The 18049-nt window shown below is 37.6% G+C and overlaps 1 protein-coding gene and 1 non-coding gene across 2 annotated transcripts; one reads left to right on the forward strand and one right to left on the reverse strand.

Annotated features, from left to right (window-relative positions):
• Positions 1 to 424: 424 nt before the first annotated feature.
• On the reverse strand, positions 425 to 1270 carry LOC106794793 (uncharacterized). Its single transcript, XM_014762675.1, has one exon. The coding sequence runs from the start codon at positions 1268 to 1270 to the stop codon at positions 425 to 427; it is 846 nt and encodes a 281-aa protein (XP_014618161.1).
• Positions 1271 to 15101: 13831 nt separating this feature from the next.
• Positions 15102 to 15208, forward strand: LOC112998280 (small nucleolar RNA R71). The gene has a single exon (XR_003263316.1). It is a non-coding gene; the product is annotated as a small nucleolar RNA R71 (small nucleolar RNA).
• The last annotated feature ends 2841 nt before the right edge of the window (positions 15209 to 18049 follow it).

Below are 18049 nucleotides of genomic sequence, written 5' to 3' on the forward strand. Positions count from 1 at the left end.
TGGCATTATTCAATTTCTTGTAATCTATGCACATCCTCCACCCGGTGATAGTCCTTGTGGATATTAGTTCATCTTTCTCATTTTTAATCAGTGTCATGCCTCCCTTCTTGGGAACAACCTGCACAGGGCTAACCCACGCACTATCTGAGATAGGATAAATTAGTCATGCTTCCAGCAATTTGAGTACTTCCTTGCACACTTCTTCTTTCATCACTGGATTCAGTCATCTTTGGGGCTGCCTCATGGGCTTGTAATCAGCTTCCATATTAATTTTGTGCATGCAGTAAGACGGACTGATCCCTTTCAAATCAAAGATGTGCCATCCAATTGCTACTTTGTGTTTCTTCAAAATCTGCACCAGTTGATCCTCTTCTTCCTTCTTCGAGGAGCTGCTAATTATGACTAGTTTGGCTTCATTATCCTCCTAATATACATACTTCAAGTGTGCTGGTAGAGTCTTCAATTCCACTTTAGGCTTTCCTACTGGGTTGCTGTTTTTCAATTCTTCAAACACAATATTCCTAATAGAATTTTCTCCTGCACCATCTAACTCCTCAATACAAGCCTTCACTTCATCTTCCTCCTCTTTAGTCAGATATTCTGCATGATTATTCAGTGCTTTTTCCAAAGGAGACTGTAGTACCATGGCTGTTGCTACTAATTCTATCTCCCGTTCTACCTTATCCACATCAAAACAGGCCTTTTGATCACTTGAGTGCTTGATTGCTTCAAATAAGTCAAATGAAATTTTCTGATCATCCACACTCAGTTCTAATTTACCTTTCCCCATATCTACTACACAATTGGCGGTGGACATGAAAGGGCATCCCAAAATTATGGGAATTTCAAGATCCTCCTCTATATCCATAACCACAAAATCTACAGGGACAGTAATATGTTTGACCCAAACTAGAACATCCTCAATCACTCCATAAGGTCTGGTGATGGAGCGATCTACTAACTGTAAAGTCATCCTAGTAGGCATTATCTCCAACTCTCCAAGTCTCTGGCACATGGAAAGCGGCATTAAATTAATACTAGCTCCCAAATCAATAAGAGCTTTGCCAATAGAAACTTCACCTATAGAACAAGGTATAGTGACGCTGCCTAGATCTTTATGTTTTGGTGGAAGGATACGTTGAATTACGGCACTACAATTTCCTTCTACAATGATGTTGTCACTATGGGCGTACTTGTTCTTCCTAGTTAGCATGTCTTTCAGAAATTTAGCAAAGAGTGGCATTTGTTGTAGAGCTTCTCCAAAGGGCATGGTAATTTCTAGCTTCTTGAAAATATCCATAAATCTAGCTAGATGTCTTTCTTTGTCTTTCCTAGAAGGTACCAAAGGATATGGTACTTCTCTCCCTTCACCTGAAGATGCTTCTTTCTTTTTCTCTCTAGCACACTCACTCTTGCTTTTTCTCTTCTCTTCTTTTCTCTCCTTTTCTTTTTCATTTTTCTCATTTTTTTATTTTCTTCTTCTTTTTCTTTTTCATTTATTTCTTTTTCACTCAAAATTATTGGTGTCTCTCTCATCTGTTCATCCTCTTCTTCTTCTTCTTCTTCCTCTATAAGTTCACAAAAGGGTTGCACTAGTTCAGGTGCTGGTTCAATTACTAGCTATTGTTTGTCATCCTCCACCATTTTCTCCTTCTTCTCCTCCTCCTCCATAGTTACCTTCCTTCCTCGGGCCATCACAGCCTTGCATTCTTCTTTTGGATTATGCTTAGTGTTAGCTCCAAAAGTACTAGAAGATTTTTCTGCAAGTTGTTTGGCTAGCTGCCCTACCTGAACCTCTAGATTTTTTATGGCTGACTCTGTGCTCTTATGATTTGTCAATGACACCTGCATAAACTGAGCAAGAGTTTCTTCCAGCTTTTTTGTTCTCTCAGATAAGCTAGGCCCTTGCTGCTATGGCTTGTTAGGTGGCCCACCCTAGTCTTTATTAAACTGATTACCAGGGTGAGTTCTCCATTGATTATGCTGTTGGTAAGGTTGGCCTTGTTGAAATCCAGAAAATCCACCTGCATTAAAATTTTGTCTAGGCTGGTTTCCCATGTAATTAACTTCATAAGATGTTTCTTCAATGGGAATACGCAAGCCTGACCCATGAGCTCAACCACAAAGTGTGCAAACTATAACCTACAAGACAGATGAAGGTAAAGGTTGACTAGCATGCAATTGAGTTGGCAACTTACTTAGTGTTTCAGTTAAAGCTTCAAGTTGCTTGGACAACAACTTATTTTGGGCCAACAAGGCATCTTATGATGAAAGCTCCAATAAGCTCTTCTTGGTAGGAATATGAACTCTATCATGCAAAATTACATGATCACTGGCAGCCATATTTTCAATTAAGTCCATGTGTCGCAACCTATCCTTTATCAGAAGGGCAACACTAGGGCTCACGGGTGCGTCTTCCAATGAAGGAAGGCGCGCGGAGTCGCTACCAATGTTTATTCGAGGAAAACGTCAGAAAAACCGGAAAGGTGTGGTCTACAAACTTTAAGTGTGAAAGGTTCGGGAGTTGTTTTTACGCACAGGGAAGGTATTAGCACCCCACGCATCCATCACAAAGGACGACAACCTTTAATCAAATGTGCAATATCATGTCTTCAATTTGTTTTACTTTCCCCTTTTTTACGTTTTATGTCTTTTATGCCTTTTGTATTTTTTTATCTTTTTGTGGTCGACAAGGGTGTTTCCCTCGTTCCTACGTATCCTCAATTGCGATGACGAAATCAGACCTACGTAGTTCTTTGAGAACTAAACATTGGTTAAATTGTTTTTTAACCTTTTTCGCAAGATATATTTTAACCAAACAAAAGTCGTTTAAGGCGTTGGACCATTAACGATCTCTTGGGGTGGTCGACAAAAGCGGGGCTTTTGCACCTACGTATCCTCAATTGCGATGAGGAACTCAGGCCTACGTAGTTCTTGCAAAAGCGGTTGCTTCCTCCTTAAGCAACCCAGCTTCAAAAATGATCTGGAAGGGCCTAAATTTGAAAATTTGAAAATTGCTATTTGCACCCCATCTTGAGAAGTTCACCCCCTTTTTTGTAATTTATGGAAACCTTACGGAGCATATAGGACTTGATTTTCCTCTTTTTTCTCTTCCCTTTCACCAATATTAAGTGATATATGCTTACCCAAGGTTTTCGGAAATTTTACGGAAGCATTACGGAAGTCCTAGAAGCCCCGAAAACCATTTTTCAAAAATTTTACAGACCTTGCCGCCCAGTTGCTTCCTCCTTAAGAAACACAACTTCGAAAATGTCCCGGAAAGGCCTAGATTTGAATTTCTATTTACACCCCTATTTTGAGAAGTTCACCCCCTGTTTTTGTGTTTTTGGCTGTTTTCTTTCTGAAACCTCACGGAACTTTACGGATTCCACCGTGATGAGTGTTAAGCCTTCCAAAGCGATCAACAATGGTTTCTGGATGAAATTAGAGTGTAACAGTTTATTTACACACACCCCACTTTGCTAAATACACTCCCATTTTTGTGTTTTTCACCGGTTTCTTCCCGAAACATCTTGGAACTTTACGGATACCACAACGATGGGTGTTAAACATTTTAAGGTGGTCAAGCGAAGGTCGCATGCCAACAAATAATGGTCCCCGAATGAAATTAGGGTATGACACCTGTGGAAGCAATGCCTTCCAAAGATTATTTTGATGATGCCAAAGAATCAAGAGTTAAGCAAATTCCAAAGATTCAAGAATCAAATTTCAAGAAACAAGATTCAAGATTCAAGAATCATGTTTCAAGAATCAAGATCAAGATTCAAGAATCAAGAGAAGACTCAATCAAGATAAGTACTAAAAAAAGTTTTTCGATAACATTGAGTAGCACAAGAAGTTTTCACAAAATCATTACCAAAGAGTTTTACTGTCTAGTAATCGATTACCAGAAGGTAGTAATCGATTACCAGTGTTTTAAAATGTTAAGATTTCAAATTTCAAGAGTTACAACTTGTGTTTAAACATTTTCAAATCATTTTAAACTTGTGTAATCGATTACACAATATTTGCAATTGATTGCCAGAGCTTCTAAACGTTTTAATTTTCAAAATTTAAAATGAAGAGTCACATCTATTGATGTGTAATCGATTACACCTTAATGGTAATTGATTACCAGTGACTGATTTTGAAAAATAAATTTCCAAAAGTCAAAATTCTTCAAATGACTTGTTTCTGAAGATTTTTTCAAAAGTCACAACTTTTTAAGTGACTAGTTTTAAAGAAATTGCCAAAAGTCACAAACTTTGACTTGAGTCATCAAGAGATTATAAATATGTGATCATGGCATGAATTTAATTATCATCTATCTTTCAATCTTTTTTCATCATCTCTCAACATTTTTCAATCAATCTTTCAAAATCTTTCGACTCTTTCTATAGAATTTTCTGATTCATTTTCTCTTCATTTTTCTTAAAGTTTTTGTTCAATACTTTCTCTTTCAAGAAAAGTTCTTTGATCAAAACCTTGTGCTATTAATCTTTTTCATTCTCTTCTCCCTTTGCCAAAAGAACAAAGGACTAACTGCCTGAATTCTTTTGTGTCTCTCTTCTCCCTTACAAAAGATTCAAAGGACTAACCGCCTGAGAATTCTTTTGATTCTTCCCTCCCCCTTAAGCAAAAGATTACAAAGGACTAACCACCTGAGATATCTTTTGTTTCCCCTTACAAAGATTCAAAGGACTAACCGCCTGAGAATTCTTTGTCCCAACACATTGGAGGGTACATCCTTTGTGGTACAAGTAGAGGGTACATCTACTTGGGGATTGTTATACTGAGAACAAGAGATGCTACATCTCTTGTGGATCAGTTCAAGTGGAGGGTACATCCACTTGGTTATTCAAAGAGAACAAGGGAGGGTACATCCCTTGTGGATCTTTGCTTGAAAAGGATTTTACAAGGTTATTGGAAATCTCAAGAACCGGTGGTTGCTTGGGGACTGGATGTAGGCACGGTTTGTGGCCGAACCAATATAAATCTTGTGTTTGTCTTCCTCTTCCCTACACTCTTTAATTTTCGTTGTGTACTTTTAATTATCGCTTTTACTTTTGGTTAAGTTTCTATTTCTGTTTTTTACTTTCTTAACTTAGCAGTAAAAGCCTAATAGAATTTAGTAACATTAAGAAGGTTAAATTTTTAATTAGTCAAGGCACATTAATAATTAATTCAACCCCCCCTTCTTAATTATTCTGAGGCCACTTGATCCAACAACACCATGGCTTCTTCAGGTGTCTTCAACTTAATTTTTCCTCCCGCAAAAGCGTCGAGTAACTGCTTTGACTGCGGCCATAACCCATCAATGAAGATGTTCAACTGTATAGGCTCTTAAAAACCCTGAGTGGGAGTTTTCCATAGCAAGCTACGGAATCTTTCTAATGCCTCACTCAAAGATTCATCGGGAAATTGATGGAATGAAGAAATTACAACTTTTCCCTCTCCAGTTTTAGATTCTAGGAAATATTCTTTTAGAAACTTCTCAACAACCTCATCCCAGGTCTTTAAATTGTTGCCCTTGAATGAACACAACCATCTCTTGGCCTCCCCAGATAAAGAAAATGAAAACAGACTAAGCTTAATAGCATCTTCAGGTACACTGACAAGCTTGACAGTATTACAAATCTCAATATACGTTTCCAAGTGTGAGTATGGATCTTCATTTGGTAAACCATGAAACAAATTGTTTTGTATTAGTTGTATCAATAAAGGTGGGTAAGTTAAGTTTTGTGCCTGAACCTCTAGCCGCGCAACACTTGAGAAATATTACGACACCGAAGTACTTGAGTGATTTCCAAGGTCACACTGGTTAGGTTGCTCTTTAGCCATGACTTCGGCTTCAAATTCTGTTGTTTGAGATTCCCTGGATGTAGGTGAATTAGAAGATGATGACTCAGAAAAGTGAGCCTCTTCAAGGATCGATGCTACTGTTCTGTCGTGCAAAAGCTTTCTTTTTCTCTTTGCGTTGTTTCTTCTAAAAGTGGCTTCAATATCTAAATCAAACGGAACCAATTCACCTGCTGAAGATCTATGTATGCAAACACTAACAGGAACAACAATTAACCAATTAAAGAAGAAAATAAATTCTGAACTAAACAAATATTAACAAAAAAATTAATAAATCAAAGAATAATTAATTAATGCCTTCAAACTGAACTAAACTTTCCAAATGGAAAAAGTTCCCCGGCAACGACACCAAAATTTACTTGTCCGACCATAATACTTGTTTACTCCCTCTTCCAAATTGGTATTACTTGTTTTTATATGGGAGTGGTCTTACCGACAAGTGCACCCGGTCGCCAAGTAAAATAATTAAAATGGAATGAACCGAGTATCGAACACAAGGAACTTGTTCATTTAGCAAAGTTTTGTTAAGTAAGTAGGCATTAGCAAACAGAAATTAATGATTGAGAATTAAAGCAAAAGTATGTTCTATCTTGAGTAAAAGCAATAAACGAGAACAAGTGTGAAAACAGATATCTAAAGGCGTTGGGTCCTCCTACTGTGTAAGTTGATGCAATTAAAGATGTTTTTCTAATTAAAGATGTTCATGTGTTCTATGTTGAGGACAAAAATACCAAAAACTGATTCCTCCAGCGTTTGGACTAATTTAAATCAAACTTCGTTCGCAGATCCCTCTTGTTGAACTTAGCCTAATTTAAATAGCATTATACTCACAGCATAATAAAGAAAACTAAAACCCTGCACACTATCCCTAGCAATGCAGTTATTCAGTCCCTGCTCTACCAAGTTCTAAGGAAATAGTGCATTTCCCAATGCTAAAGTCCCTAACAGCACACACAAATGGGTGATCAAGCCACAAGCATGCATACAATAAGCATAGATAGAAGTAGTGAACACGTAAAACAACCTTAATTAGATATGAAAAAGAGGTTACATCATCTACTCAATAAGAATCCCCAACTGAGGGTCTTAGCCTTTCATGGCAAGGAAGCTCCTTTTACACTGAAGAAGAGGAATCAAGAGAAATTGCTTGCTTACAAAGGAGTGGGGATGTTTCCTCCACCTCTAGGAATCTCACAATCTCTCAAAAACTCACTAATCTCTCTAAAAGATAAAAAATTTGCCCCTTGCTCTGCTCTATGCTCTCTGAAATTCACACTCTTCAGGTCTCTCTCTTGTGTAAAGTTCTCTTTTTGGCACTCCTTTTAATTCTGTGCAAATCAGGCTTAAAAAGGGCTTCCTGGTCTCAACGTCACACTTAGCGCGAGTAAGTGAATTTGAGCTTAGCGCCAATCTCGCGCTAAGCGTGGAAAGCGACAGACGACTCGCTTAGCGAGTTGATAGCGCGCTAAGCGCGTGCTTGTGAAGCAGATGCCTTTCCAGATTCGCCTTTACTCGCTAAGCGTGTTGGTGCTGGGCTTAGCCGTTGATGCGTGCTAAGTGCATTGAGCTCGCTTAGCGCGATGACTCCTTTGGCACTTCTTCAAAATAGCTCCTTTTTGCCTGAAATTAAAGAAAATTTAACATTAATTCCAGGTAAAGAGGTTTCTACTAAGCAGAGATCAAAACAAAGCAATTTTATTTTCAATCCTAGCAAAAAGAAACATAAATTGGGAGATTTATATACATTTTGGAAAACTTTTCTATACAAAAGTTAGTCGTAAACAACGACTAACAATTCCCCTATGTGTTTTCTTAGAAAAAAGACTCTTGATTCGTTCAGATTTTGAGAAACACTTTTCAATAGAGTCTTCTAAAAGAATAACATTGCAATAAGTCTGAAGATTGAATTTGATCAAAGAATCATTCATTTTAACATCATGTTTTGATCATCTAGTGAAGAAATATTTGAAGATTAATGATGTACACATTTCATATGTATTCAATCCTTCATCTTTTAATCTTTTAGAGTGTTGTTTTTGGTTTAGGTTATCAGGGATGTTGGAGAATTGATAGGGTTTCAATTCTAGATCTTTTCTTGTAGGGTTCAAGAAAAATATTTGTTTTCTATTAGATAATTGTATGTGCACAGTGTTTGTACTAGTGTTCTCTATACAGTGGAGGTTCTAAGAGAACTTAGAACAAACTGGATGTATGTCCGAATTAAACTGAACCAATATAAACTCTTGTGTGAATCTCTTATTCTCTATCACTCAGTGTTTTGTAATCATCTTGGAATTGGAATTGATTTCAAAGGGTCATCATAAAAGTTTGTTTTCTAAAAATCTTTTGAAGAAATTATGATTGATTTAAACAAGTTTTTTAATTGGTGTTAAGAACAAATTGGTAAAGATTTTGAGAGAATCTATTAAACCCCTCCTTCTAGATTATCATCCTCATCCAACAAATAGTCTTGCATCATATAGACCTGCATAAGCATAAATGCAATACTAATTAGTTGTGATAATTAAAAAATACATGATCTTTTGCAATTAACAATTCTAAATAAAAGGGCAAAAATTAAATAATCTATTACAATTGAGAATAATATTACCTAAAAGGTTAACCATTTTTCTTGCAAGTCCTAATGTTGTCATCATGTTGTCCACATTCATGGCATTCTTTCCTTTTGACTAATGACTTATTGAGTGATATTTCGAGCCCACTCTTAATTCTACCAATTTGAGTCACTTTTTGCACATCCTTTTTTCTCCCCTTTGTTTGAGATATGTGTGGGTCTCCAAGAATCAATTATGGTGCTTCACTCTCCTTCTCCATTGTGCAACATTGGTTCCCATTTGTGGGATTTATTATGAAAGAGGCATGTTGTCAGCATCCTTAAAAATTATTTGCATTGAAATTGTTGACTTTTGAGTACAGGCAAATTGTAAAATAATGAACTTGTATATCTCCTCTGATTCTTCAACAAGATCAACTAATGTGTTTTCTTGTTGTTGGGCAAGCATCCTTCTTAAAATTATGGGTGTAGTGGACGGATAAGCAAAGTTATCTTCGGTATAATTGACTTCAAGACCTTTGTCAGCATCCTTAGTCGACGTTTCAAAACAAAATGATTAGGAATTTCAAAAATCCCTTTTTCATGAAAAATCATCAATATTTGTATGCATAATATCCCCCAAAAACTCAAAAAAGTTGGTAGCCGCATTTACCAATCCTTGAGTCCAATTCTATATCAACAGTAAATGTATCTCGGACATCATAACAACTAGACACTTGGTAGACATAACTAGGCTCATCTCTTTTAATCTTTTTCTTAGTGTACTGGTTGATCTTCCCAAACACATCTTGAAATTTTCAAAAAATATTCCTTGTATAAACAAACGCAGCATGTTGCTCAAGTTTAGACCCAGTACTCAAAATACGAGATTTGTGCCTAGATTCATAATCTTCCCTTTTTTTTTCTACCTCTAATTAGTTATCAATCGCTTTTTCAAACCTCAACACAAATTCTTGGAGGGTTGTTGTTGCCTGAAAAAAAGAATCAAAAAAAGCATTCGTACTCTTGCTTGTCTAAGTAGTATTTATCTCAGGAAAAAATGTACTCCTATTATAAGTAGGTACTCATGATTCTCTAATCCTGTATAACCCTTCAATCCATTCATTTCCTTCCAATTTATACTCAATCATTAAGTGCTTCTATTCCTCTTCAAATATTTGAATACTAGGTGAGTCTCAAATGCATCTTTTAAGGTCACTTTTGAAAACAGATCTTTTATGATATATTTGAGCTAACTTCTCAGGAAACTTCTTCCTAATGTGCCACAACCAAAGGGGATGACGTGTCTGATCGAGGCCGTACCCGAATCAAATAAACATTAAAATGCAGTAACTAGGAACAGATAGTAGGAAATAGTAACAAATTGGGGGGGGGGGGGGTTGTTTGCTTTTGTAAATTAAACAACGAGTAAAATTGAATTAGAAATTATCAGAATTAAAATACATTGCTTCCCCTTGATTCACAAGCAAGTCTCTTATCCTAGGTTGCGAGAATTTATCCTTCATCAGTTCAACCACTTAATCCAACCCTAAATTAAATTACTAAGCAAAATTTAAAATAAAGTATTCATTATGTGATTAAGCATCACACACACCAATTACTCGTAAACGATCATTAAGCATGAACGAAAATTAAGCACAGAGACAATTAATCAAGCACTAAGCATGCATGAATTAATAGCAACAAATTCAGAGTAATTAGTGAAGAAGAAAAACTGAACAGAATTTAACAGTAATAATAGAACCTCAAAGAGAATTGTGCTTGATCCTCAAGAGAAAACAACGCTGCGGACTTAGCCTTCCATTAATCCAATAGAGAACAAAATTTTATTGATAAAACTAAAAGTCTGAATTGGAATTTTAAAAAACAAAAATAAAAGAGAAATAGAAGAGAGTCTAAAACTAAAAACGAAAAATAGAAGAGAGAGCTAAACTAGAACCTTGGTGCTGTTATATAGTTTTTCAGCCCCAAAGCTTACAAATCTGTTCTAAATCCAAGCCCATAAGTAAAATTAAATCAAATCTAGATAAGATAAGATCTAGATGAAATAATATCTAGATGAGATCAAATCTAAATAATATCTAGATGAGATCAAATCTAAATAATATCTAGATAAGATAAGATCTAATTTTGTAGAATAAATTAGTCTGCCCTCTCTCAAGTGTCTAGGCTACTATTTACTCTCGAAGCACCCATGAAAACAAACACCACATAGACTTGGCAAAATTCTAAAATTGACAACAACTTGACAAACACATGCACATGAGGATCAAAAGGTCTTTAAAGGTTGTAATGGAGCCAAGGACAAGGTAGGGAAGAAAAATATGGAATAAGTAGCTAAATCCCAAAGGAATAGAGGAGCAATAGGGAATAAGTGGAAATTAAGCACAAGTAGTAAACCCAAACCCTCTAATATCAACAAAATCAACCAAGGCTCCCAAATCAAGTTCTCATATTGAGACCTTATTTATTCAACTTCACTTCTTTTCTTCTTTTTTTTTTGAATAGTACGAAATTGCAGAATTTGCCGCAACTAAATTTTTTTTTTTCATTTTTTTTTATTGATCAGTACGAAATTGAAGATTAAAGAAAGAACTAGGAAATATATATATACATCAAGCATGGCCAAAATAAAACATTAAGCATGGCCAAAAATCATATCTTCCAATGAAACATACCCCCCCCCCCCCCCCCACACACACACACTTATTCCCAGCTTATCCCGAAAACAATTCCAAAGCTCCAAAATTCCTTAACAGTAAGGTGATATCATGGTTTTTCACTTAAGGCATGTAATGAGCTTCAAAACAAAGAAAGGGGAAAATAGGCTCAAAGGGGCTATCAAAGGAATTAATTCAAGGTAAGTCCATTTGGCTAGAAGCTTATAAGAACGAAATTGCCTAAATCATTTCCAAATATGCATGTGAATTAGGAAGCATCAACAAGAATCAAGTCAAGGCTATTGTGCAAGCAATCAATGGGGCAAAACACACCAAAAGATTATGATGATGGATGGCTCAAATTCTCACAAAGGTAAACTTATCACTTTCAAATTGAGCTTTCAAAACTATCATGACATGTAAAGGAAAAACAAGGATTTCAAGTCACAAAATGTCAAGAGACTTTTATTTTCAAAACAATTACACATTACTTGAACATATCCTACAATTCAAAGACAAACATGCAAATTTAACACAACAAAATTAACAAATTTAAACTAGAACCCAACAAAATTAAACTAATTTAACACAACTAACAAAACAAAAACCAAAGAACCCCCCCCCCCCGATACTTAAACTACACATTGTCCTCAATGTGGCACAATTAAAAGATTAAAAGCAATTAAACCATCAAATAGAATCGGACAAATGTAAGAAAAGTAAAGAAGGAGATAGGAAAGAAAAACTCCTTAAGTCATGGTAGAGGAAGAGTAGGGTGGAGTAAGGAAGCCTCTTCCACCACTACGTGCACTAAAGAAGGGTTTGTGAGGAATGGCTTAAGTCGGTGTCCATTGACCTTGAAGCTCTTGTTTGTGGAGTCGCTTTAGATCTCAACTGTACCATAAGGAAAAACATTAGTAACAACAAAAGGACCAATCCACTTAGACCTCAACTTACAACTCATGAGTCCAAGCTTAGAATTATACAATAACATTTTTTGCCCAACCATGAAGTCCTTCTTAATTATCATGCTATCATGGAACTTCTTGGTCTTTTCTTTGTAGAACTTGGCATTCTCGTAGGCTTCTAGGCGGATGTCATCTAACTCACTCAGTTGCAACTTTCTTTCCTCACCAGCTTGATCCATAGAGAAGTTGCATGTCTTCACTGCCCAGTATGCTTTGTGCTCAATCTCCACTGGAAGATGACATGCCTTTCCAAAGACAACCCGATAAGGAGACATTCCTATGGGTGCTTTGTAGGCAGTCCTATGTGCCCAAAGAGCATCATCTAACCTGGTACTCCAATCTTTCCTGCTTGGTTGCACAATCTTCTCTAAAATTCTCTTGATCTCCCTGTTAGAAATTTCTGCCTGTCCATTGGTTTGGGGGTGGTATGGTGTGGATACCCTGTGGACAACCCCATACTTTTTAAGCAAGGCATGCATTGATTTGTTGCAAAAATGGGTTCCTTGATCACTAACGATTGCTTTAGGTACTCCGAACCTGCAAAATAGATTAGATCTGACAAAATCTACAACAACTTTAGCTCTAGTGGACTTGGCTTCCACCCCATTTTGAAACATAATCAACTGCAAGGAGAATGTAAACATAACCAAAAGATACAGGAAAAGGTCCCATGAAATCTATACCCCAACCATCAAACACCACACATAATAACATAGGTTGCTGAGGCATTTGTTGCGCCATGTAAGTGCACTTCCTGCTCTCTGACACTGCTCACAAGTGCTAGAAATCTTCCACGCATCTTTAAAGATGGTGGGCCAATAAAAGCCACAGTCAAGCACCTTGCGAGCTGTCCTTTGAACACCCAGATGTCCTCCCGGTGCGGAAGAATGATAGAATTGCAGGACTGAGTCAGTCTCATGATCTGGAATGCATCGTCTAATGACCTGATCACTGCACAATTTCCACAAGTAGGGGTTATCCCAAATAAAATGCTTAGCATCACTTTTAATTTTATCTTTTTGGGCCTTAGATGCTAAGGGAGGAAAAACAGAAGCAACTAAATAATTGACAATGTTAGCAAACCAAGGAGTAGAAAGAGAATCAGAAATACTATACAATATATATAAATGATTATGAGGGAAATCATCCCGAATGGGTGAGTCCTCATCAGACACATGTTCGATCTGACTCAAATGATCAGCAACTAAATTTTGTGCTCCATTCCTATCACAGATCTCCAAGTCAAATTCTTGGAGCCAGAGCATCCATCGGATCAACCTAGGCTTTGAATCAGCCTTCTGCAACAAGTACTTTAAAGCTGCATGGTAAGTATAAACAATAATGCGAGTACCAAGCAAATAAGAATGAAATTTTTCAAGAGCAAAAACTACGGCTAGTAGCTCTTTCTCAGTAGTAGTATAATTCGCTTGGGCAGCATCTAAAGTCCTTAGAGCATAATATATCACCCTAGGCAATTTATCAATTTTCTGAGCAAGGACAGCCCCCAATGCATAATTTGATGCATCACACATAAGCTCAAAAGGGGCTGCCCAGTCAGGTGCCTGGATAATAGGGGTGGTAGTCAATGCTCTTTTGAGGCAATCAAAAGCCTCTTTGCATTTATTATTAAAGTCAAACTCCACCTCCTTTTGCAACAAGTTGGATAGTGGAAGGGCTACTTTGCTAAAATCTCTTATAAAGCGCCTGTAGAATCCTGCATGACCAAGAAAAGATTGCACCTCTCGCACGCAGGAGGGGTAAGGCAATTGTGAAATAACAGAATTTTTTGCAGGATCTACTTCAATGCCCCTATTGGAAATAATGTGGCCTAAAACTATACCTTGCTCAACCATAAAATGACATTTTTCAAAATTTAGAACAAGGTTAGTTTCAGTGCATCTATTCAAAACCTTTTCCAGACTATCCAAACAAAAATCAAAAGAGGATCTATATACAGTGAAATCATCCATAAACACCTCTATGCAATTTTCTAAAAAATCACTAAAAATACTAATCATGCACCGCTGGAAGGTACCAGGGGCATTGCACAGGCCGAAAGGCATCCTCCTATAGGCAAAAGTGCCAAAGGGGCAGGTGAATGTGGTCTTTTCCTGATCCTCAGGAGCAATAGTGATTTGCATATAACCAGAAAAACCATCAAGGAAACAGTAGTGAGATTTACCTGCCAGGCGTTCAAGCATTTGGTCAATGAATGGCAGGGGAAAATGGTCCTTTTTGGTAACCTGGTTCAGCCTTCTATAGTCGATGCAGACTCTCCAACTGTTCTGCACCCGAGTAGGAATCAGCTCCTCCTTCTCATTTTGCCTCACAAGTTCTCCAAGGGAAGGTTGCGGAGGGGCCTCAACTGTTTGCTGTTTCTGGGGTTGTTGTTGTTGTTGTTGTTGTTGTTGTTGTTGTTGTTGTTGGATTGGTGGAGGAACGTATGGTTTGCTTGGGCCAGCAGCATTTTGAAAATAAGGTTGTTGTTGTTGCTATTGTTGTGAAGGATTCGACCATCTAAGGTTGGGATGATTCCTCCATCCGAGATTGTACCTGTTGCTGGATAGGTCATAGTTACTCTGTTGTGGCTGATTTTGCTGCTGAGGTTGAGGAGGTCTATTGTAGATGTTTGCAGCATAAGCTTCAGGTTGTTCAATTGCTTCAAATTGTTGCACAGAAGGGCAAAGGTTTGTGTGGTGGTCAGCAGAGGAGCATAAACCGTAGAGTCTGGCGACAGGTGCAGATTTTTTATTCATGGCCAGTTTGGTTACCAGGTTAACCAAGGCATCTAGTTTACCTTCAAGCTTCTTAGTCTCACCTGATGAAGATGAATTCGTGGCTTCTTCATGCACTCCTCTAATGACAATAGCATCATTTCTGGCACTGAATTGTTGGGAGTTGGAAGCCATCTTCTCAATTAAATTTCTGGCTTCAGCAGGGGTCATGTCTCCAAGGGCTCCACCACTGGCAGCATCTATCATACTTCTCTCCATGTTGCTGAGTCCTTCATAAAAATATTGGAGGAGAAGCTGCTCTGAAATCTGGTGGTGAGGGCAACTAGCACATAATTTTTTAAATCTCTCCCAGTATTCATATAGGCTCTCTCCACTGAGTTGTCTAATGCCTGAAATATCTTTTCTGATGGTCGTGGTCCTGGAAGCAGGGAATTTTTTTTCTAAGAATACTCTCTTGAGGTCATCCCAGCTCGTGATGGACCATGGAGCAAGGTAATATAGCCAGTCCTTCGCCACTCCCTCTAAAGAATGAGGAAAGGCCTTCAGAAATATGTGATCCTCCTAGACATGTGGTGGTTTCATGGTGGAGCAGACAATATGGAATTCTTTCAGATGCTTGTGTGGGTCTTCACCTGCAAGGCCATGAAACTTTGGAAGCAAATGGATCAGTCCAGTTTTAAGAACATATGGGACATCCTCATCAGGGTATTGGATGCACAAGCTTTCGTAGGTGAAATCAGGTGCAGCCAATTCCCTTAGAGTCCTCTCACGGGGTGGAGGGTGTGCCATATTCTCAGAATGTTCAAAATTATAATGCTCAATGTCATACCCTAATTTCGTCCGGGGACCTTTGCTTGATGACATACAACTTTTCTTTGGTCCTTGTGAGGTGCTTGGCACCCATCATTAGGCAATTTGTGAAATTCCAGGACATGTCGGAAAACCAAAAAAATATTGATGCACAATCCGTAACTTTCCGTGACACACCGGAAATCAAATGGAAGCATCGTTGCATAATTAAGTGAGGTTCCGTAACATTCCGTAAGTCAAAAAGGGGATGATTATGTAATCCGCAAGGTTCCGTAACATTACAGAAAGAAAACAAGTATCGTTACGAAATTCGTAAGTTTCCGTAACTTTACGAAAAAAGAATCACCAAAAAAAAGCAGAGGGGGTGAACTTAGTAAAAATGGGGGTGCAAATAGCACCCAGGCCCACTTGGGCCCTCCAGAAGATTCCTCCAGAAGGCTGTTGCTTCTGGAGGAAGCAACCTGGCTCGCCTGGGCGAGCTGGGCGGCAAGCACCTCCCCTATTTTGCTATAAATAGGGGAGGAAGTGAAGAAGAAAAGGGTTCAGCCCCTTAGGCACTTCTCTCTCTTTCGAATTTGCTTGGAAAAATTGTTTCCGTGAAGAAAATCTAAGCCGAGGCGCTTCCGAAACGTTTCCGTAACGTTTTCCGTGAGGAATTTCGCAAAGGTTTCAACCGTTCTTCGACGTTCTTCATTCGTTCTTCATTGTTCTTCGATCTTCAACGGGTAAGTACCTTGAACCAAGTTTTTCGATTCATTCTATGTACCCGTGGTGGTCCACATTGTGTTTTGTGTATTTTTATTCTCATTCCATTTACTTTTTATACCCCCTTTTGACGTGCTTAAGCCATTTTACTTAAGTCATTTCTCGCTTAACTTAAAAATAAAATAATTTTCCACCGAACGTTTGAATTGTATTATCCGTTAACTTCGGTTAAAATAGATTCCGACCGTTCGGTCGTGCCGTAACCACGTTGGAAATCAAAAAGAGATAAAATAATAATATAATAACAAAAATATACCTTTTAGTAAAATAAAGCGGAAAATCAATCGGACATTTTCTCTTTGGGATTTCTCATTCTTAATTGAATTGACTAATAACTAAGGTGAAACTAAGGCTAAAATCAACTCGCCTAGTCAAGCTCGTCCACAAAAATAGGTTTTTGAAGTTTGTCATTTCAATTTCTTACTAAGTAAAATGGGTCATTTTTAAGGTCCAACGCCTTAAAATGATCACCTCTTAAGTAAAAAAAAATCACTTGATAAGAAAGAACTACGTAGGTCTGATTTTCTCATCCCAAATTGAGGAATACGTAGGAGCAAAGGGAAACACCCTTGTCGACCACAAAAAAGAAAAAAATATAAAAAGGGTATAAAGGATATAAAGACATAAAAAGGGAACATAAAAATCAAAGTCACGTTTGCACATTCGATTAAAGGCTGTCGTCCCTTGGGACGGGCGTGTGGGGTGCTAATACCTTCCCCGTGCGTAAATACAACTCCCGAACCTTTCGCTTAAAAGTTTGTAGAATCGCGTCTTTTCCGGTTTTTCCGACGTTTTCCTCAAATAAACGTTGGTGGCGACTCCGCGCGTATTCCTTTCGTGGAACACGCATCCCGCGAGTCTCGCGTCGCCCTCCCGCCGAAGGGTAGGTTGCGACACTCAAAATCACCAATATCAAAATTCTCAAAAGGTACTAAATGATGTCTAACTAATCTATGAAATGTCCTATCTATCTCAGGATCAAAGGGTTGTAAGTCAGATGGATTTCCTCTAGTCATACACTAAATTCAGCATGCACAACTAGTTGCTTTCTTATGCAAGTAACAGTGTAGGCTTGAACTACAGCTACCATTAAATGATATCCAAATGACTTGAAATTTTTTGAGCAACCTTATAAAATGATGAGAAGATAGCACAAAAAATTTCAAATGAAAATTCGAAGTCTAACTATATAAGCTAAAAATGATAAGTTAAGAAAAATAAGAGAATAATATTTGAAAAATAAATAAAAAACTTGACTGAATCACTTTTTCTGGACGATGGAGACTGCAGCCAGCCAGCTGCCACATTGTAGGAAATTTTTTTCTACCCCAAATACATATATAATAATTGCAATTCTGATCATCGGAGCAAAAGTTATGGCCGTTTGAAGTTTTGACAAAAATCAAATTTGCTACTTTTTTGGAACTTTCAAATCTGAACAAACTAAATGCTCTAGCTATTTTCCCACAAAATATAGATTAAAAGAAGTTACCACAAAAAAATTCAGCCAAAAATAACAACTCTAGCTACTAAAACAAAAAATCCCTAATAATTCAGCAAGGGTGGTCGTTAAAATCCATCGCTACATGATTTCCACTACTACTCTGTTTTGCCGCAAGCAAAAGTAGTCGCTAAATCCGTCGCAAAACACCCAAAACTGAAACAGGGGAAGCGCTT

This window comes from Glycine max, chromosome 10, assembly GCF_000004515.6.
Source record: "Glycine max cultivar Williams 82 chromosome 10, Glycine_max_v4.0, whole genome shotgun sequence".
Taxonomy (NCBI): domain Eukaryota; kingdom Viridiplantae; phylum Streptophyta; class Magnoliopsida; order Fabales; family Fabaceae; genus Glycine; species Glycine max.